The 22,248-nt window shown below is 38.6% G+C and overlaps 1 protein-coding gene across 11 annotated transcripts in view; it reads right to left on the bottom strand.

Moving 5' to 3' along the window:
* The window catches only part of PTK2 (protein tyrosine kinase 2), a 188,169-nt gene that overhangs the window by 73,576 nt on the left and 92,345 nt on the right, over positions 1–22,248 (bottom strand). For all 11 annotated transcript variants that reach the window (XM_079302187.1, XM_079302186.1, XM_079302188.1 and 8 more), the window contains 3 exons: positions 19,973–20,139; positions 14,022–14,109; positions 1,132–1,211 (listed from right to left, as the gene is read on the bottom strand). In XM_079302187.1, coding sequence (XP_079158313.1) covers positions 1,132–1,211; positions 14,022–14,109; positions 19,973–20,139 — 335 coding nt within the window. The remainder of the gene's footprint in view (positions 1–1,131; positions 1,212–14,021; positions 14,110–19,972; positions 20,140–22,248) is intronic.

Raw genomic sequence — 22,248 nt, 5'->3', positions numbered from 1 at the left:
TCCAGACATGCCCACATTAACAAGTAAATTAATAAATAGGAAAGCTTTGTTAGGAGAGGGCTGAGATCATCATTCTCGTGGAGAAAATGGTAATGCTCATTCTAAGAGATTCAGCAGTTCATTACAAGTATTTCATCAAAATGCCCTGAAGAGCCACAGATTGAGAACCAAGGAAGGCAGGACCTGGCTGACAACATAATCACAAATTATTATATTCATCACATGTTTTGAAATAAGACACAATGATTTTCTAAGTGCATAAGGAGTTTGCAGTTACACAGAGAATTTTTCTTTTCTCTGGGGCTATCAGCAAAACTTATAACAAAGGCATCAGGTTCTCCTGTGATACCTGGGAAATTTAACAAGCCTAAATTTTGTTTTAATTTGGAAAGGAATGTTCAAAGGACACTTTTATTCTCTTCTAACAAGTTTACATTTGTCATTCATTTCTTATCAATTTTACTTCTTCCCTAATCTCCCTGTATGAGACATCAGCACAACCACAGCAAATGTTTCAGGCTGGAAATTCTCCATAAATTAGCAAAACCCAACACATGCATTTCAAAGCTGGGAACTCTCTCAAGGATCTCTTAATCTGATATATTTATCTTTATTTTCCAGCTGTCTATACAGTTGACAAGAACATCAAAAACACCCAAAAGGATCCTTAAGATTTAATCATTTCAAAACAGTACATTAAAAATTGAGTAAATACAGAGAGGAAAGGTAGCAGCATTTATCTATAATTACATTCTTTAGCTGTAGGATTTATATATGCAGAATCACAAGACTATTTACTAAATAACACCACAGATGCATTTTTTTTTAAAGCATACTTCAATGTACTCTACAGGCCTTTGAATTATTCAGATGAAGAATTCACCCAAAAGGCAGTATCAAGATGTAATTAATTAAAATTTTAAAATAATGTTAATTTTAAAATCACTAGAAATTAGTTACAATACAATCTATTCAGTTTTTCTTCAAACTGTTTCATAGCAAAAAAAAAAAGGTCTTATGATGTTTTATTCAACTCTACTGGTCAAAATTGATGAACTTTAAGCAGTTTTAAAATTAATGTATATATTCTGTCAGAAAGATGTTGAATAATAAATTAAATTATCAGCTTACCGGATTTCAAGGCAACCTAGTTTCAAAGCAATTTCCTGGTCCACTTGATCTGCTATTTCTAACATATAGTCATTTTTCACCTACAGCAAAAAAAGCAGGTAGGCATCACAGAAAAATCAGTTCAGTGCCAATACAGACTAAAATATTCCCCAAACAACTTTGAAATTAATACATCTTAATTTTCTGGAATGACAATTCACAGTCAGGAAAAGAAAAAATAATTCATGTTCATATTCTTCACAAATGAGCTGCACTTTGGTAAAAAACACAATGAACTTGACTGAAAAATTCCTTATCTATGTCAATATTGGGTATGCTTTATTAAATATAATTAAAATTCACAGAGGACTGAGCAGATGGTTACACCTGCATTCCAGCCAGGAGAAGCCAGGTTGCTTTCTTGAACTATCCTGGTCAATAGGATTTAATTGTCTAAGCAGATCTCATAATACAAAAAAACCTGATAAATGCCTGGGATTATTGTGAAAATAAAGCAGAAGTAAACAGAGAAGAATATGCAAACTGTACTGCACACTCACTTAAAATACCACTGAACTAGCAAGAAGAACCAAGACTTAAACTGGGTGGTGACCACCTACAGTAGGAAACACTTCAAATCTTCATCCCATGCCCTGGACTTGTTCTATTCACCTACATGGATGTGGGAAGAATCCTATTTTTTAGCTAATACTTTCATCACACTGGAGTAAGCAAATTATACAACAACAACAACAAAAAAAAAAAAAAAACCAAAAAAACAAAAAAAAACCCCAAAACTCAGGCAGTAAGAGAGAACAAAATCAGCCCCCAAGAACTTCACTCTGCAAATTTTGCAGCAGTAACAAATCTCAACAGTTTTTCCTTTACAGCTCCTGCTATCCTATTATGAAAAGATCAAGTTGCTATTGAGATCCTAAAGTTGCAGCAAGTCCCAAAATACCACAAAAATCCACGTGACTGACTTGTGGATCAAAGAGGAGATGCTGCACTATGAAAGCAAAATGCTTCCCCAAGTGGGTTTGCTGAGTGATGACAAGTTGTAAGAACAACTATTTCAAACTACTACTGCTAGGAAATGCATAATTTAGGAGATCCACAGCAGTGGATCCAACAGCTGGAGGTGCACAGCATTCCCTCAGCACCAGTGTGGCAGCTGGCTCCTGCCCCAAACTACTAACAAATCCCTAAAAACTTCCTGGATCTGAATTGCATGAAAAGTTTTATTTTAATTTGTTATTGAAAGACATGAAAGAAGAATTATGATAAACTGTGCAAGAGTGAGAAAATGAATTATTGCAATAGCTGAAACGTGAGAAGAAAGCTTTTTGCATTTGAATTCATACAGGCACTCAATATGACAAAATAATGAGCTTTTAACTCTTCTCAATTCAATTCCTACAAATACTAATGAGACAGGAGAATAATTGCCCTTCAGCATCATGTAGTGTGCTATTTGTACACACATATGGAAATAATAATTCTGTATTCCCATAGTAATAGTATACACAATATGAATTAACAATTCTCCTCTTCATTATGCTTACAATTTTAAATAATTGGATTTAGATTGGATATTAGGATGATTTCTCCACTGAAAGGGTGGTCAGGGATTAGAAAGACTGCAGAAAAGTGGTGGAATCACCATCTCTAGAACCATTCAAAGTATGGATGCAGCCCTTGGGGACATGGCTCAGTTGTGGATATGGCAGTGCTGGGCTAGTGGTTGATATTCCAAGTCTTTTACAACCTAAATGGTTCTATGATCCTATAAACAGCAAAATGTAATAAATTACACCAGGATCTCTGTTCATGAGAAAGGATTTTGAACTGGTCCTGCACTAAAACACTCAGACAGGAGTTCAGGGTAGGTAAATCAGGAATGGAGTTTCAGGCTCCACAAAATGCCATAAATGACCTCTGCAAACACACGTGGGTGGTGAACAACAGCACAGCCCTCCTCACCCTCAGGTCTATGTGGGATATCTCAAAATGAAAAAGTGCTAACATGAGGTCAGATCATATATGGATACCCAAATTCCAGAAATTCTCATGTCCTTTTTCTGAGAATTCACCTTCATGTACAGCCTAAACTACTTCACCTAAGTAAACCTGTTCACAAAATCCCTTGGATAACCTGCCTTACATCCACCCAAATCAAATACCCAATTGATTGATCACTTCTATTTCATTAAACTTTTTTTTTTCTTAAACTACAGATTCAATTTTTTAAACCATTTCCAAATTTTTGCATTACCAGGAAATTGCAAAGCTGTTATCCATCTATTACTTAAGGTATTCAGACACCAAGAAGAACTGGCTGTAGCAAAATATTTTTTCAATCCTGACACACAGAACTTCCACTAGCAGGAATGCTGCTAATTTAAGGCCCAGTGTATTATGAACAAATGTGGATTCATTTATCTTCATGGCTCTTTGCCTTGTGGATCCCAGTGCTCCAGTGCTCAATTTGTTAAACTAAACAGCTTAAGAGCATCTCCAGTTTCATGCAAACATGATTGTAAAATGCTGCTAGTCTCTTATTTCATAAATAAATAAGCAACATTACCCAAATATTTAAAGTTTGGGGTTTATCTCCTCTTGCCCTGTGGCTCGTGAGCTTTCACAAATTCCAGTCATGTTCCCAGTCTGACTGTGCAACTGCAGACATCAGATATTGACTAAGAAAATGTAAAAGACCATCCCCCATTCCAACAGAACGGAAGGTGAAAAAGAAGTATTTTACATTATATACACCTACTTATTTTAGTGTTTAAATTTTGTGAGTTATAGAAGGAGATTATAAGCTTCAGGAAACCTGTAGTGAGAATCCAGTGGTCTGGATTTGTCAGTGTCCTACTACAGGTAACCAAAGGTGCTTGGTTTTTCCCTTTTGTTCATAAACCTGCCTGCACACATTCTTCTTTCAATTTCAGAAAAAAAAAAAAAAAAAAAAAAAAAAAAAAAAAAAAAAAAAAAGATTCAATTTCTACTCCCCGAATACCAATGAGAACTTCTCTTATCACCTTTAATTTTGCTTGCCTATTCTCTTTGAGATGGCATCAGATCAATGGATGAACTAATGCCTGTGCAGAGATTAGATAAGAATTTTGCAGGAGGTTCAGCACAATCTCCTAAGGAAAAAGGCTGAGCAAATATTAAGTGGAAGAGACATAAGAGATAATTTAATGGTAATTAAATGCACTGTCACAAGGCAATTGAATAGTTTTCCAAGAAGTCTTTTGTGTTTGCTCAATTATAACTTTTATTATTATTATTATTGTTAATATAATTAAATGAGAAAAATGAGAGTATTTTCTGGGTTAGACAAACAAAGGCCCCATCTTCAAGAGCACAAAGCCTATATACATAAAAAGGCACAAAAATTGAACTCTTAGAAATCTAACAAAACCTATCTGGCTTTTTCTGCTGACTACAAATTCAGAAGTATGTTAAGAGAGAGGATGAATCCTTCTCTGTGGAGCTGGAGATCCTGTTACCTGTGAGCTTCTCATACCCCCTGGCAGTGTGTGCAGAACTCTGGCTGCAATTCCTATGGTTTGGAAATTCAGGTAACAGTGTACAATACCTGGAGAAACTGAAAAATACATCTATATATACACAGATATATAAATACACACATCCTTTTCAAGCACATCAAGCATCACTGCCATAATTTCCTCTGCAATTTAATTGTTCCGAATGGGATCTCTCCAAAAGCTAAATCAGAAAACCTGTAGGATGCTGTTTAATACACCTGAATTTTATCTAGTTTGTAAGACAAAACCCATTAATATAAATTTGTCAGACAAATTTGGTTTTGAAAAAGCCACCCCAAAAACTCAAGTGGCCAAACAAGAACCCAAAACAGCAACCCCTGATCTCTTTCTCAAGCCCAACAAAGCCTTTAAGGTGCTCCTGCTAAACCTGTGTGCCAATACATCATTTATATTCCAACACTAGAGGCCAGATGCTCTGGCAATGGTAAAACTGCATGATGTCTGTATCTATCTCCAGTACTTTATGGTCACAATGTTACAGCAATAAAAATGCATAAAGATCAACAAGGCAAACATTTGGATTGACTCCAAGATTAAGAATTCAAGTGTCAACACTGCTAAAATCCTATACAACCAAACCCCAAAACATGATATCTGAAGTGAGTCACTTTGGTCTATGTTGCTTGTAACATATTTGCTTCCACTGACTTATTCATTCTGTATTCCCACATAATGTGCTTATCTCAACTCCCTGAGAAAAATATATTGGAAAACAGTTTAAAGGAAGATAAGAGACAAAAGTAATTTATTTCTGCAAACTGTGGTGCTGATTTCAAGAACCTTTTCCCTTGGATTTTTTTAGTATGTTTTAACAAATTTAAGTCAGATTTACAGTCTAGCAGGTGCAAGCTTTGGGGGAAAAGGATTAGACTACTTAAGTTCCATTAAACATGGAATAATGGAAATAAAAACTGCTTCAGGCCTCCAGGCAAGTACTACTGCAGTGCCAGTGTCACAGGAAGCAACTCTACCAAAATTTGCCCATTCATGGGGTGGCAAATCAGAATTAAAGTGTGACCTAAACTTCACATTTGGAGTTGACTTCTTGACTATGAACAGTCTGATACAAAAAAGGGAAGCAGTGTGGGGAAAATAGGAATGCCAAGCATAAAGGCACTTCTAAGAGCTAGGAAAAAGAAGTCTTTCACATGTTCTGATAAAATTAAAAATGAAAAAAAATTGTCATTGTCCCCACACATAGAATACACATTATCCACAATCAGTGAATAAATGCTTAGAAAGGGCAGCAATATCCAAAGCGAAGAACACAATCCTACACCATATTTCCTGATAACTGCCCTGATATTCAGCAACAATTCACTTTATTTAAAATACTTTTTATTCTTAATTGTATTTTAATTTTTTTATCACTATTCTTCTTTTAGCCAGAGCAGAAACCTCTCTTCTGTCTCCAGTATTTTGGCATTAAAAGTTCAAAGATACTCCTAAATCACAACAAAAGAAAGGAGGTGAATGCAATGTGAGCTAAAAGGCTTTTCCCAAATGGAAGATGGGCACATAAACAAAAACCCAGTTTCATTTCTGATGTCAAGACTTATAAAATATTTGTTCTTTTACTTGAATGGGGAAATTACTGATGGTGTCACTTCTAACTTGTAAAATTTATTAGAAAATAATGGGCACTTTCTCAGCTAAAGAAATGGACAGCAAATTCCAGATGGAACAATTTAAAATAAAAATTGAAAACAGAGGAAAGCCCATGTTTGTGAAGATGGAGAAATTAGAGAACAGCCCTATGCTATGATTTAAGGAGAAATCTATCACTGGCCTTGTATTTTATATACCAGCTGCTACTTTCAAAAGCCATCTGCTTCATTTTCCTGCACATGAGTTTTTTATGCAGCTGCAGTATTTCAGAAGAAGGTTCACCCAGGCTGACAAGCAGTTCATAAAAACACCATGCTGGATTTAGATTTCTTTATTAAGAACAACAGTAAAATAATTCTGAACTTGGCAAATGCTTTCCAGTTTCGGATTTTTTTTTTTTTAAAGCTATTAGATATTGTGTCTTTAAAAGATATTTTAGGTATAAATTTGTTTATGGCCTGATAAATTATTACATAAAATTATCAAACTTAACATGGAGTTTTCAAGCATAAATACTGTGGAAATTCTTTAGCAACAGTAGTATCAAATGGTGTCTGAAAAAAGGGCAAATACCAATAATTAGCCACTACTGGCTTTCCCAGCTTAATGTTACCAAGAAATTTCCCACAGGATAAACTCCAATTTTTCAGGAGGCCAGTTTAAAAATAAGCAATCTATTTTTCTTGCTTTTCTTTTCTATGACCTACTTACACAACTCAGTCCTTTTTTACTTCTATTTTTTTTTCCAAATTTGCATGGCTTTGACCACTGCAATTAAACCACCCTTCAGTGACTAAGCTCCCACTGAAAAGTTAAGACCATACCCAAAAAGAATCATCCAACATATGAGATATTTAGATAAGCAACCAAACAAAGAAAATGTCTTTTGTACTCCATTCAGTACATAGCACACAAATAGCAATTATAATCATTTAATGAAGCATGAAAACAAAGATTTATATTACATCATTTTTCTCCTTATCCATTTGTTCTACAAATTTATTTTTAGCTGATGCTTTTGTAAATTAGGAAATTATGTACTTCTGCCTAGTTGGTGAAATTTGTATTAAAAAAATACAACCTGTCTCTTAATTGTCCTGTATATGCAATAATTTATTTATTTTCAGTAATTTCTCTGGATTTATTTTTAACAGCTCAGGTATGTTCTAGTATCTGTTTTTAAACATGCAAGTTTCTAACTGTGAAAAGTAATTTGGTGTTAGGTTTTGTACATTATAGTTCAGCCTCAGCCACCACAACAACCGGGATCTTTGTTTTACACCAACACTTCTGGTGACACCCATCCCTTCAAAATCCAGAGAAATTACTCCTGCAATTTACCACTTCCAGATTCTGCAATGAAAGACCAGAGTATCTCAATATATCCACAGGAAAAGGTGATTTTCAGCAACCACTTTTGTGACCAAGCCAAAATCCAAACACGCAGCTCATTTGTTTTCCCCACAGTTTCCCATTCAAAATGAAGGATGATGCCCTGCTCTGCACCTGCAACTCATACAACACACAATTCCACCCCAAATCCACCCCAATCTGTGTATCCCACCAAAAAGAATTATCTCAGGCATTCTCTGCTTTCAGCTGTATTCTCCTGGTAGTGTTAAACACAGCACAGAATCACTGTAGGACAGTGATTGGGTTAATGTGGAACAGTCACCCAGCACAAATCCTGATATTTGTAAGGACCAAACTGTTCCTCCATCCTTGTTTTCCAACTGCAGGTTTGTGTGGGACACCAAATTTCCACCATTACAAAACCAGTTTGGAAGAACAGGGTCCTAATCCTCACTACTACAGCTTCAGAAATCTGATGCAGCATTAACCCTGAAAGATTTGTGCCTCATCTGCTCCAAGTGAAGCCCCATATGCACAAAAGCCCAATGCCTGCTTCTAATGTCATCAATATTTTTAGGAGCCACCTTAATGATCATAATGGTAGTTTTTAAAATGCACACAGGAGAGAAACACATATGTGTTCCCACCCCTATTTACCCATCTGATAGTATTAAATTTGCTATAGGAGATAAGTCAATATTAGGGAAAATTAGGGCTTTGGGCTCCTCTAGGGGAGTTAAAAGCCCAGATCCAGTATCAGGATAACATTCATCTGCCATCTGCCCTCAGCTGCTCCTCCTCTTCGTGTCCCAAGGTCACAGGCTCTATATTATCTAGGGGTGATCTTTGACATCTCTGACTAATTTTGGAAGCTCCTCTGTTAATAATAAGGGCATTAGAGATGGGCTGGGGGGAAACCAACTTCTGACAAGGCATTGTTGGGGCAGAGCAGCTACACTGAGCCGTCTGTCCGAGCGGGCTGAGCTCCAGATGTCACTGCAGGAGACGCCGCTGCCTCAGCCCCTCCACAAAGTAGGACTGGGCTCCTGGGAGCCAGATAGGATCAACCTACTAAACAAACCTTGCTCCCAGCTAATTTTATACTTCTCCCTTCCAACACACAACTTTGAGTTTCCAGATCAAGAGAGTCTAAGGATCAACGTGAATCAACTTGTCTGTGGGTTTCTTTTTGTTGTTATACAAAACTGAATATGGTAATCACAGCAACATTTTGTTGCAGACTACTAAAAAGACAGATCCACACAGCAATACATGGAAACCTGTCCCTGGCATTTCAAATTTATCAGGCTGAATTATGAGTAATTTGAGAAAAGCCCCATCAAGGATGATTTTCACTCCTCTGGCTGACAGGTGGAAATTTTAAATGAAAGCAACTCTTTCCCTTTGGCCTGAGCTGGCTGACCATGTAGGAGGTGTTAAGGAATACAAGGAAGTTTCACATTCCTACCCTACAGCACTAAGGAAAAGCAGACACTGGGCATACAACATTTGTAGCTAAAGTAGCTCCACAACTATACAAACAGCAGGGCTTGAAACAAAAATGTCAGCATAGTTTTGATGGTGTAAATCAACTTAAACGGGAGAAAAAAAGTACTTTATGGAATATTGTGTATTTCAGCAACTTCAAAATCTCCTGCTGTTAAGGAAATCTCACTTTTAACTGTCTTTTCAAGCAGAAGAGGTTCAGATTAATTTATATTTTTATCAAAAAGCATGTTCTTGGTATCTTTTTAATCAGCTGCAACTCTTATATTGCCACGTCCCTCTAGGGCACAGTTTATGTCTCAGCCTTTAAGTCACCATGATCTGTTGGGTTTTGGGTAAGGTTTTTTTTTTTTGTTTTGTTGAGGGTTTTTGTTTTAAATAGGCTGCCAACATCAGGAACAACACTGGCTTTTCTCCCAATGTCCTTCATTTTCTTCAAAGCTTTTCCTGTCAAAGTCATTTGCTTTAGGTCTCCTATTTTTATTAGGGTGTAAGAGATGTTGTTATTTAATTAGGTTAAAAAGTCTAATTCCCAGACTGAATTCAAATTACATCTCATGCACCTAAGCCTCATAAAACTTTAATCATTAAGTTATTACAGTAATTGCCTGGACTTAAAATTTCCTACATGTCAGGGACAGAGTTACAAAAATAATTTAATTTGCATGATGTATTTATCTGCCACCATATAAAGAGATATTTCATTTAATGAAATACCTTTTGAGTGTGAACATAATCCTTACAGCCATTATAGAGATAGAGAAAAGAAATGCCAATTGTTCACAAGAAACTTTTTCTCCTCTTTTACAGAGAATGTTTTTCCCTTTTTTTTTTTTCGCTTTTCTTTTTAAAAAGGATTTTCTAATGAAAATGGATAGTGTCTGGTGACACACACAGCTCTCGTGGCACAGAATTCAGATCCATTTTTTCAGGGCATCACTGACCTGCCCTAACTTCAAGATCATCCCCTGCTTGCAATTCCTTCTTAGACAAACTGGTTAATTTTAAAAAGCAAATTGAAAACACAGTTCAGTCCTGTGGTCTCCTTTATCATATATATGAACATCTCCAGGGTAGCTCCACACTGCAGGTTAAATGAGGCAGCAGAGAAAAATTCAACACTGATAAAAACAACCTTTTCTTGTTTTGCTGGGATCTAAAAAAACAACCCCAAAAAGTTACTTTAAAAGTCTTCTGTTTGAAGCACAAGGACAGCAACAATGGAACAGCTGATGCCCAAGAGCTGCCCCCACCCCCATACAGATGCTTATTCCCTTTTCATCAAGGGATAAACCATCTCCAATTACTGCAGGCTAACATGTTATTCAAGGATAAATGTGTGCAGGCTCTTGTCCCACAATAAAAGGAAGGCAATTCAAGTAGCTTACGTCTGATTCTCATTACATGAATGTTTTTAAAAGCTGTATTCTATCTTGATTTGAGATATGGCATTCATTCCTCACTCAGCTACTAAGGCAAAATAGAGGAGCCTGTCCCCTTTATTTCCACTTCCCAACAGTCATTGGAACACAGGGAGAGGAAGACACTCACTAGGAATTTCACCAACACTTATTTAAAACAACTGAAAATACTCCCAAAAAAGGACAGGAAAGTGGTGAAAACTTATTTCATTACTCAATACCTGCAATTTTAAATTCTCTTTTTGTATCTTTATGTTTGTTTTCTGTGAAAAGTGTCTAAAAATCACACCAAAATCTAGGTATCTTCATTAGAGATTTACAAAACAGTCACCAGAACACACACACACACACAAAGGGTGTAACTTTTTGATAAAACTCTAAGTATTTTTATTCACTGTACTTCACATTTAAGGTTTTGTGGATGGGATTAGAGCTCACTTTGGTTCAGATTTGGGTATTCAATACCACAGGACACAACTGAAGGCTGGCACATAAAACCTGTGCAGCGAGCATCTGCCAACTGTGCACACAACCACAAATCTGGCTTTTCCTGATTTTTGAATACTTCAGCCTCACAATTCCAACAGCACTGGGTAGGATCCAATTTGCTTAATTTGGCTGAAACTATAAGTGAATAATGCAGTTGATGTAGAATCACCACCTAAACGCTCCACAGATTGAAAAAATAAAAGAGACACTCCTGAAGTCCTGTCACCCACTACCTCTGACACCTGCCAAAAAAAACAGTAACAAAAAAAAAGAAAAAAAAAGACACAGTTCCAGCATTACTTTGTTGATGAGAGCTCTCAAATGGGATGTGAAATGAAATGACATGACTGGAACACAGAGCTCCTCCAGTGAAGGGGAATGACCTAAAGATCAGTCTCTCCCCATCTCTGGCCTCAGAGCTGAGGCACAGCCTGAGCACAAGAGGCACCGTGTGGCATCGTTAACGGGACTGATTCTGATGTTATTAACGAGTTGTGTGGTTTCCCCCTGCTCCCACACACCAATTTTAATCCTTTGCTGTACAGATTGCAGAATGAAAGGTCTCATTAAGTGCCCTGCTTTACACTTCCAATTAAGAGCAGCTCACGCCCACCGCAGATGGCAGAACGAGCGCCACCATCGCAGCACGTCAAGCCACAAACAGCTCCGGGCACAGCACAGCTTCTTCATTTGCTCCAGACTCTTGGAGATGAAGAATATCCAGAACTAAAGAAAGGCCATAGCATCCTTAAAACAGTCAAAAATCGAAAATAGTGATTGCACATATCCAGCCCAAGCATAGGAGCCTGAACTGCAGTGATTTGCACAGGGCAGTGCGCTCGCTGAAGTGAATGGGACAAGTCATGCGTGTGAAGGCACAAACGTGTGCCAGCTTTGGCTTCAGCAGCCTGGTAATTGAGGTTTGGGTGAGCTGGATGAATAAACCCTGTCTGTTGACACTGATTAAGGTAACATTTTGTTATCTTTACAAAATGTTCTGTACTTTTCCAGAAAAGGAAGACCACTTGAGGATTTAACCGTTCTTTTTCCACAATATTGTGGCTTGCAACTGAGATTCAACAAAATCATTACAGTTCCAAAATCTGTAACAGAGATGGGTGACAGAGGTAACATGTTTCTTTTCCTTCCTCATGAACTTTTAAATTTGTTGCTATATAATAGACAAACAATGTGTTTGAATGTTACCAAGTAAGCAATAAGGTTCCCAGTCTCATCCTGACAAGAAAATCACAGGCATCTGATCCTCACAAAAATCTTTTTTTATTCATTTGCAACCCACGAGACAGCAATGTCTGAGTTTTACATTGAGAAAAGTCAATCTGACAACAGAGGTGCTGTTTTTGTCAGATTTTTAGAATTTTGTGACAGGGTTCTACTCTCCTTATCTCTGACAGTTACTTCTGTGCAGAAAGCTCAGCATATCTGTGTATGCATGTATGAATTCTGTGCATTCTGTTGTTATTCTTGGCCACACACAACATGATGCATCTGACTGAGAGCAGTGGTTAGGAGAAGATGATGATAAAATGTTGCAGGAACTGAGATAGGAACAGAATGCAAAATTCATCTTTCCCTATATTTTCATCCCTCCCTCTGCTGTAGGTCTGGTTTATAGTGCAGTGTTACTGCTTAAATTCTTCTCTTGCCTTCTTTTCATATGTCACTACTGCTGCCTTAACACTTCACCACATAAAAGTTATTGTCCTAGTTTATCCAAGAGGACAAATAAAATTTATGGAGCAAAGCACAATCATGGATAGAGAATGACAGCTCTGGAAAGTTCTACACCTGATTTCCATGACAACGAAGACCCAAATACCTTACAGCACCCCAAAACAAAGAGCAGGGACTTTTAAAGAACTGGATTCAGAAATACCTCACTGGAAGGTGGAAAAGAAAGGGGAAGAGAAAATAAATGGGACAGTGTGCAGAGCAAGGAGACAAGAAGCTCTGATTCTCATTTTATAACAGCACTGGGATTCAGGGCAGCTCTCAGCTTTCCCTATCAATCCTGATGACCTTCAAAAACCTCCTATTCTGAGCCATTTGTATCTGTAATGATTTCTCCAAATTTAGTTAGAAGCTAACAAATACTCCTCTGGCATTTCAAACTCCTTGCTTTAAAGAAACAGTTCCCTGAGGCAGAAAAGGAGAGGACACTGCAGGCTTGCCAGGTGTTAAACAGGAAAGTGATGGAATTCAGGAAATTATTTTGGAGCTGATCATCCACTTTTGCGTCATGGGAAACACAAATCTGTGTTTAAAGCCAGTATGAAGGAAATTCCTTGTTGCTAAAGGAAAAAGGAACACAATTTTGTTGTACAAAAACCCCTGGCAGTACTACACTGAGAAGTCACCAAAATTTGTGCACAATTGTGCTTGTGGAAGTTTAGGGACAGGGTAAACATTTTAGTCCTGATTCTCTAAAAAGTGTCCCCAGGAGGTTTTATTGTGAGCTTTCAGTCTAAAATCACTTAACTGAACAAAATTAGAATTTAGTGCCTAATTTATAGAGACTTTGACTATTACACAGTTTTAGCAATCCAGAAGAGATTTTAAATCCAAGAAAATTACCTCAGAATGTGAGTGGAAAAATCATTTGATGGTTTGTAGTGAAATGGTCACTCACACATGCAAAAATTAAGAAATTCATCAGTTTCATCAAGTGTGGATTAACTATACCAAGGCAGTTGAACAACAGCCAATTTTATCAGAGACAGGACAATTATTATCTGCAGAATCACCTTGTTTTTGGAACATATTCCTCACCACTTCTCAAGGAGAAAGATGCCATGGGCTTTGTGCCCTTTCTGCTTTAAATATGCAACCTTAATTTTCTTCTATTTTTCTGTAATATGCTACCCACATAAACAAACCCAGAGCTTTCTAAATTCAGCAAAATCAGCAAAACACAACGTAGAAGAACTGAACATACCTGCTGATAGAAAAAGTTTAGAGTTGGTTTGTCCTCAGTGAACTGGTTTAGAAATCCTTTTGGCAAATACCGAATTCTCAATTCATATCTGAAAAGCAAAAAAAAAAGAGACTGTTGAACAAAATTAAAATTAAACTTAGAAAAGTAATAGAAAATTTCCTTTTTGATTACTCAAGAGAACTAAACTGCAATTTATCTGTAACTGACATTTCACAGAGATGTTGACAAAGTACCTTGTAACAAGCACACTTAGAGCCCTGCTGCCTTCTCAGAGCTTCAGAGAGGACTGAAGCATCAAGGCTTGGAGCAGATAAGCTCCAGATCCATGGGAAGGGAGGCCTCAGTTAGGTGACAACAGATGAGCTGCCAGAAGCACTGACATGACCCCTGGCAACAGCTTTTATCTCTGCTTCTCACAAGCAGGGACTTAAAATAGTGATACTGTTGCTCCAGAAGTGACAAACAGTGTCACTCACCAGGGAGCCACATCCTACAGGAGAAAAAGGAACAGGACTCCAATATTCATCTCTGCATTTCCCATAAGGTTTTGAAGGGATTTCTCTGTATTACAGGTTTCCTGGTCCCTAATTCATCATCAAGACACATGCAAAAGCCAAACAGTTTTGAACCTGATAGTCATATTTTTAAAGGTAATTGTAGACCAGAAGTGAGAGAAATTCAGAATGACCCACGACCTACACTAAATTTGTATCCCTTCTCAAACCTTAACTTCTGCATTCAACCCTTAAATTTGGTAATGTTTCTTGTCATAAACTTCTGCTTTCAATCCCTAAATTTAGTATTACTGCTTGTCCTGTGGTAACAGCCTGCAGTGTTTGACACAGACTGTTTGCTTCCTCCTCTGACACATTCCTTCAATGAAAGTCTGATAATGAATGTCTCCATCCCTTGGGCTGTGCCAACACAGTATATCCTAACAAACACTCTTCACAGTACTTCCCAAAGTAAGTCTATTTAACAACCTGCTCATGATAAGAGCAAATATTACAACATTTCAATCTGTTGGTTTCAGCAGGACAAGAACTTCTTTTCAGAAAATGATCTGGCTGCCTGTAATCAAGACTTACATGGGGATTTGGTAAAAATTTACTAGGGGTAAGTGCTGCCTAGGTTTTCACAGCAAGCAGAAGTTGCAATATCCTTATTTACTTTTAATTCACTGAAAATATACTGTCCTATTAGAAACCATTAAAATAAGGAAAAAAATTTGGAAATTGTAAATACACATGCTATATACAAACAAAGAATGCTAGAATGATGCCTTGTTGTAGTATGGCAATATATTTAATTCCTGTGCACAGACAACTTGTTAAATGAATTCAAGAGTGAAATGCATGAGAGGCTGGAAACACCTGAGAGAGTAGATTTCACTGGATATGAGGAAGAAATGTTTTACTCTGAGTGTGGTGAGGCCCTGGCACAGAGAAGCTGTGGCTGTCCCATCCCTGGCAGTGTCCAAGGCCAGGCTGGATGGGGCTTGGAGCAACTTGGGATAGTGAAAGGTGTCCCTGCTCATGGCAGGGGGTTAGACTTGGTGATCATTAAATGTCCTTCTCAATCCAAACCATTCTGTGCCATACAGACACAGATAAAAAAAAATATTCAGTGACACAGTTAAGACAAACTCTCACGGTTTACTCTCATAAGTAAGGGAACAGAGAATCACTTTCTATGGCTGATCAGCCTTTACATTTCATGATCCCCAGCAGGTAACTAGTTATTCATTAAAACTCAGGTATCACCCAAATTGTACTTCCAGGTATTTATGTGTCAGGGAGAGAAGGCAGCATGAGCACACTATCCAGTGCAGAAAAGCAGAGCCTCTCCTGCTCTTTGTTCTGCCATATCCACTAAAATCTACAGTTGAACACAAATGCAGAGACTGACATGGAATAAAATCGAGTCTATGTAAAAGACTTCCTTCCTTTCTGGGGGCTCTATAATCCAGTACATTTTAGAATGTCAGAATTTTTAAGGTAGGAAAAGGCCTTTAAGATCTTCCAGTCCAACCATCAACCCAGCACCACCACCATGTTCACCACTAAACTGTGTCCTCAAGTTCCAAATTCACATTTTTTTTTTGGAACATTTTCAAGGATGGTTACTCCATTGCTTCCCTGGGCAGCCTGTTCCAGGGCTTGACAATCCTTTCCATTAAGAAATGTTTCCTAATATCCAACCTAAATCTCTCCTGGAACATAAATATGTTTATGAGGAGCAGCTGAGGAAGAAAAAAAGGCTCAGAGGAGACTTTACCACTCTCTACAACTCCCTGACAGGAGAGTGTAGCTAGGTAGGGGTCATGCTCTTCTCCTAAGTAACAAGTGATAGGATGAGAGGAAACTATCTCAAGTTGCACCAGGAGAGGTTCAGACTGAATCATAGATCAGAAAATTGGATATTCAATATCAGAACAAATTTCTTCACGGGCTGTCAAAGATTGGAAGAGGCTGATCAGGAAAGTGATGGCATCACAATCCTGGAGGGATTTAAAGGACATGCAGATGTGGCACTTGGGGACATGGTTTAGTAGTGACCTTGGCAGAGCTGGGTTAACCATAGGACTTGACCTTAAGAGGTCTCTTCCAGCCCCAACAATTCTGTGATTCCTGGATGCAGAACACCATTACTATCTGTGATTAAAAAAACAAACAAACAGACAAAAAACAACAAACAGAAGAAAATAAACCTCTCTCCTTTACAGGGATTTGTCTTTTTAACTGATCAGCCATGAAAGTGCTGTTTTTTGCAACAGGATCTCATGAGAAAATCAGGTAAGGCAAAGCAGCTCAGCTGGGACAGTCACCCTGAGTGACCTTCATTACCTATTTATAACCTAATCTCTGCCTGGGCCTGTGGGAATGAGGAAGCTGACTTGCAAAGGCCAACTCAAGGATGGGCTCAATTTTCAATATCCTCTGTGTTTACTGTCTTTGAAATGCAGCCAGCTGACAAGGGTGACTGTCCCTGTCTCACAAAGCAGGTCTGCTTTTGGAGCAAGTCTCAGCTGATGATCACACCCCTTATGTTTGATAAATTATCCCTGGAAGATCACCACTGCTTGGTGCTCTGCCCCTCTACCTGGGCTCAGAAGCACTCTGACACACCTCACAGAGGTGGGCATCAATAGAGTTCATGAGTTGCACAGTGAAGTGACCCATTCACAGCAGAGTGAACACCACTGAGCAGTTTTGGGAGCTTCCCTATCAGTAACAAGCACTACCAGGGCAGCTGGTAGAGCCAAAAAAGAATGGATGATCCAACTCTTAATAACTTGTGCCACTAAAAGAAATAATCTTGCCAGTCCCAACCTTGCCTCCAGCAAGTTCTGATTCAGTTCACATCAACAGAAAAGTAATCAGAACAGAGAAGATGAGAACCTAAAGGGCAGAGAAAGGAGAAGTCTTTGTCTGGAGAAGTGTGAGTTTAATGAACTGAATCAGCTCACTGAAGGCTTATAGAAGGAAAGGAGAAGGGCTGGATAACTGGAAGCCAGAGAAGAGAGAAGACAGAGTGCAGTGAGGAGAGGGACAGATCTGTTAGATCAACTTAGCTCATTAAACCATCCCACAGGAGATCTAGCTTTGTTCTTGTGTTGTACCACAGCTACCAAAACTCACAGCCCAGGACTGCTGAGCACTGGGTGTCTCCCACCTGCCAGAGCCACAGCCTGGATGTCACCTGGTTACAGGGACCTGCTTTCCAAACCCAAACTACAGAGCTACAAGGTGTCTGCTCTGGGGAACAGGGTGCTCCAACACACACAACTTGGCATGTGAACCTCTTGGATATTTCTTTTGTGTGACACAAAATACCAGGGAAAGGAACAGTGCACACAGCAGTTTTGGGGGCATGAAGGACAGCAGCTGTGCCTGCTGTTCAAGGCTCAGTATTACACAAAATGATGGGGGTTGGTGTAATCTATGATTTAAGAGCCCCACATCCTGCTAACCTGGCTCACCCAACTGGGTGATGGATTTTATTCTGGTAACTCTTGTGTGCAACCTACTGACAATCCATGTAACTTCTAGTACCTGGATTAGTCCAGAAGATATCCAAGATGTAATTTCTGAATACACAACCCTTTAATTTGGATGATAAAAATAAAATAACCACATGAGGTATTTAGTGGTTTACCAACACTATAGGAAGCTTTTCATTTAACAATCATTCCAAGACTACTTCCCCTTTAGTAACCTAAATATTTCTACAAATACTGTCATATGATCTTAGACACTTTGTGTTATGGCATTACAAATATGACAGCAGCATTTTGATTATGCACAGCAAATCTCTCTGGGTTTAAAAGGTATGTCAGGCTGCATGTATTCAATAACACATTAAATGACATTTGGAAAGGTATTGAATAATTTACACCTTATCATAGCTCTTTCATGAGCATTTTACACAATTCCTTTCTACAAGCTTCAAAACAATATCTAACTTTGTTTTTAAAACCAATTAAATGTGTTCTGCAATGTGTACCATGCAAGTTGTACTGCCTTATAAAAATGGAACTGACACTGGTACACTAGGTAACAAATTTCCACAGTATAAATTATTCACATCTCATCCACCACTTGATAACACCACTAATCACAGAAAGGATTCAGGAATCTCTTCCTTTCTGCGGTGTGATTTCACAACATTATTAATGAAAATTTTCTTGTGAGGGAAAATACCTGTGAGGATCACAGAAACAATAAAATATAACATGCACAGAAGAGAATATGCAACATTCCTGAAACACAGGTTTTATATATTCCTAATTTCTTTGAATTTGTTAAAATCAGGACCTTAAAGAGAACTTACAAACTGAATATTGCCAATTGTGACATCTGCTAGAATATAATAACTCCATTTGTGAGAAATTCAGTATATACTATTTACAATAATTTTGCAGAAGGTATGTGCAGCCTTTAAAAGAACCAGCAACTTCAGCACAATTGTGGTTATGAACATCAACCACAGAAACAGATGCACAACACCCCTGCAGTGAACAAGCAACCACTGAAATCCATCTATTCTTTGGTTTAATCTCTATTTGGTTTATTGGTATTTTCGGAGCTCCTCATTTTTCTAGTAGGCTACTGTGTCTTTCTGCAAATAAATTTTAGTTTCCTTTTGTCTTTTTACCAGGAAAGTGAACAGAGTTTCCTTCCTTCCTCTCCTGAGTGGGCATCACCAGCTTACCTCCCAAAAAAGCTGAAGAAACTTAGGCCATGTCACTTCTCTTAATCAACTAACCAACATCATGAAAAACCTCAGCAAATGTGCCCAAGCTATGAAAAACCCCCAGAATTCTGCAGTTATCTTTCTACTGTTCACTGCTCCTGGTAAAACTTAAGAAGATCAGAGTCAAAAGGAAAGGAGATGTCACTTATTGCTCTGGGCCTCAATATAAGTAAATTTAACAACTGAGAAGTTTTTCAACAGCAGAGGGGTAAAATAATTTTTGACTGCATTTCACTCTTTTCAAATCACATTTCTCCTACTCAGTCTATAGATAAGTACAACCATAATATCCTTTTGGTTTTATTTAAATAACAAGATTTATCCTTTTAAAACCACAGCTATGTGCTTATACCACAACCAGGAATAGCATTCCTGTCCTATAACTTCTAAGTATGACAAAACTTGCAGATTTCAACATAAACAACTAAGAGATTTTTGTTCCTATTTTATGTTTCCTCTAAATACCAAGTTTCTCTTCAGTTTGCAGAAAACCCCTTACAACAACAAAAACTTCTTAAAGCAAACAAAACATTGCTCACAGCTCTTAGTGATAAGTTTGGTGGGTTTATTTCCCCCCCACTTCACCAGTTCCATTCCACCACAAGATCTTCCTTAATTAACCAAATTACAGAGTATTTTTTGTGACAAGGCAAGAAGACTTATATGACTGACATTGAATAGACTTATAGTCTTACTTCCATTCTTCTGGAGGGTGAGTTAGTTCAAATTTCTCTCTCACATTGGACACCCCCATGTCCAGGTGTAGCCAGTGAACTTCCTCAGACTGCAGGTGACTGAGCCGTAACCCATAGCAGGCCACATTTTTCACTTTGTGACAGTCCACAATCTTCTGAATTATACCCTAAAAACAGAGAAACACATACTCCTTACAAGCTGTAAAATACAATAAATATATATTTTTTAAATTTTACATATTACCATGTAATATCCTACACAAAATACTAGGCAGTACACAGGTAGAAACTTGATTAAAAATAGTAAACTTATTTTATTGGAAGCTACTCTTTCACACAACCAGTTACAATTGCTGAAGTTTTACCAGCACAACTTCAGAAAACATCAGTAAAAATGTTCAATGTATCTTATCAGATTCAGGCCAGTATTTCTATTTCTATGTAAAACAGAGCAACATAAAAGCCAAAAATTTAAAAGCAGATTTGTGGATAAAAGTAAAATGCATTAGTTAAAAAAACCCCACCAGCAGCCTTTAAAAGTCGCTCTCCATCAAGAACCAGAAAATCATCCTGGATTTTCATCCTCTTTAGTGCCCCAGCAGCCAGGATTTCATAGGACACACCACAGCCCCTTGTTTTCCTTCCCCCTCCTCCCCCAACTCATTTGAGATTGAGATCCCTTACAAAACCACACAAGAGCCAATTATTTGGGAACATTCTCAAACACAACAAATGTTGTTTGCCCTGAGGTAAATTCCAGAGTTTGAAGATCTCTTGCCCAAGAAAGGAACTTTTTACATAAACCATAGCAGATTGCCATGTCAGACATCAGAAAGGTCTGACTCACAATAACTAAAAATCAGAGGTGTGAGTGGAGCAGGGATAAGCAACCTCTCAGGTGCAGCATGCCACAAACCTTTGCTTCTGTGCCTGCAATGGTCTGAAAATTTCCTACTGAAAATGCTCATACAGGTTCACACACACACAGATGCACACAGAGATGGCACAAGGTGCTGATTCTTGCTCAGAATTCCAGCAAAACATCAACACATAACCAGTGGAAATTCTACAGGAGTCAAAGGGGGTTTCTGGAGTGAGTTAGGTCAGAGGGTTTTCTGTAGGATGATACTGTGGGTCTGGGCCATAAGTCTGGTGAGGAGCAGTGAGAGGGGCCCAGCCTGGACAAAAGGAGGCTCAGGGGGGCATTAATCTCCTCAACTCCCTGACAGGAGGGTGAAGCCAGGTGGAGTCAGACCCTTCTCCCAGGGAATAAGGGATGTGAGGAGAGGAGATGGCCTCAAGCTGAGCCAAGGGAGGTTTAGACTATTAGGAACAATTTCTTCACTGGAAGGGTAAAAGCTTTGAAACTGGCTGGCCTGTGGAAGTGGTGGAGTCATCATGCCTTGAAGTGTTCTAAAACCATGTGGATGTGGCACTTGAGGACATTGTTTAGTGGTGAATTTGGTCGTGGTGCTGGGTTCATAGCTGGGTCTGATGACTCAGCCTAAATGACTCAGTGATTGCTTTCCAAAATTTATTGTTTTATACCCCAAAGAAATTGTTTAAAACCCTGATTCTGCAAATTAAGCAAGCAGAAAACTAACTGCAAAAAGAGAATTAAAGAAGCACTAAATCTGAATAGAGGGGGAAGATGACACGTGTAGGAGTGGAATCATGCTGTTGGTGAGGTGATATCAAGCTGTTAAATCAGCTCATACATCTCCTCAAACTACAACCTTTAAATAATCTTTCAGAAGCAACACAGTGCACAGAGAAATGTAAAACAGGAAGAAAACACAAGCCATGTTTAGTTGAAGTCCATGGAGACTGAGTTGAAGAGATTCCATCAAGCCCAGTAGGACCTTGTATCCAAGAGCAGCATCCTCAGAAGCATCTTTCTGGTTCAAAACCTGCAATGCCCCAAATCTCCCTTGTCTCCCATGCCCTGGGGTTGGACAACCAGGGCTAAGCAGAGGGCGAGCCCAGGCCTGAAGGAAGATGGAGAGCAGCAGCAAAGCAAGCAGGAGGCTTGCAGAGGATGGTATTGTGTGGGAGGGAAACTTCACAACACTCTGGGCAAATCCAAGCTCTTGAGCAGCTGGCAGCAGCACAGACTCACCAGCCACAGCCTGCCCGACAGCCAGAAGGTGCCCGAGCTGCCGGGACAAAGGTCGGATGCAAAGGAGCAGCTCCCTGCAGGCAGCTCATAAAACAACTCAAGGAGGAACCAGAGGCCACAGATGGGTGCCAGGGGATGAGGCAACACCAGGCAAGCA

Source organism: Erithacus rubecula (genome assembly GCF_903797595.1).
Source record: "Erithacus rubecula genome assembly, chromosome: 3".
NCBI lineage: Eukaryota > Metazoa > Chordata > Aves > Passeriformes > Muscicapidae > Erithacus > Erithacus rubecula.
The sequence above is the reverse complement of the archived record's forward strand: the minus strand, read 5'-3'. Positions and strand labels throughout refer to the sequence as shown.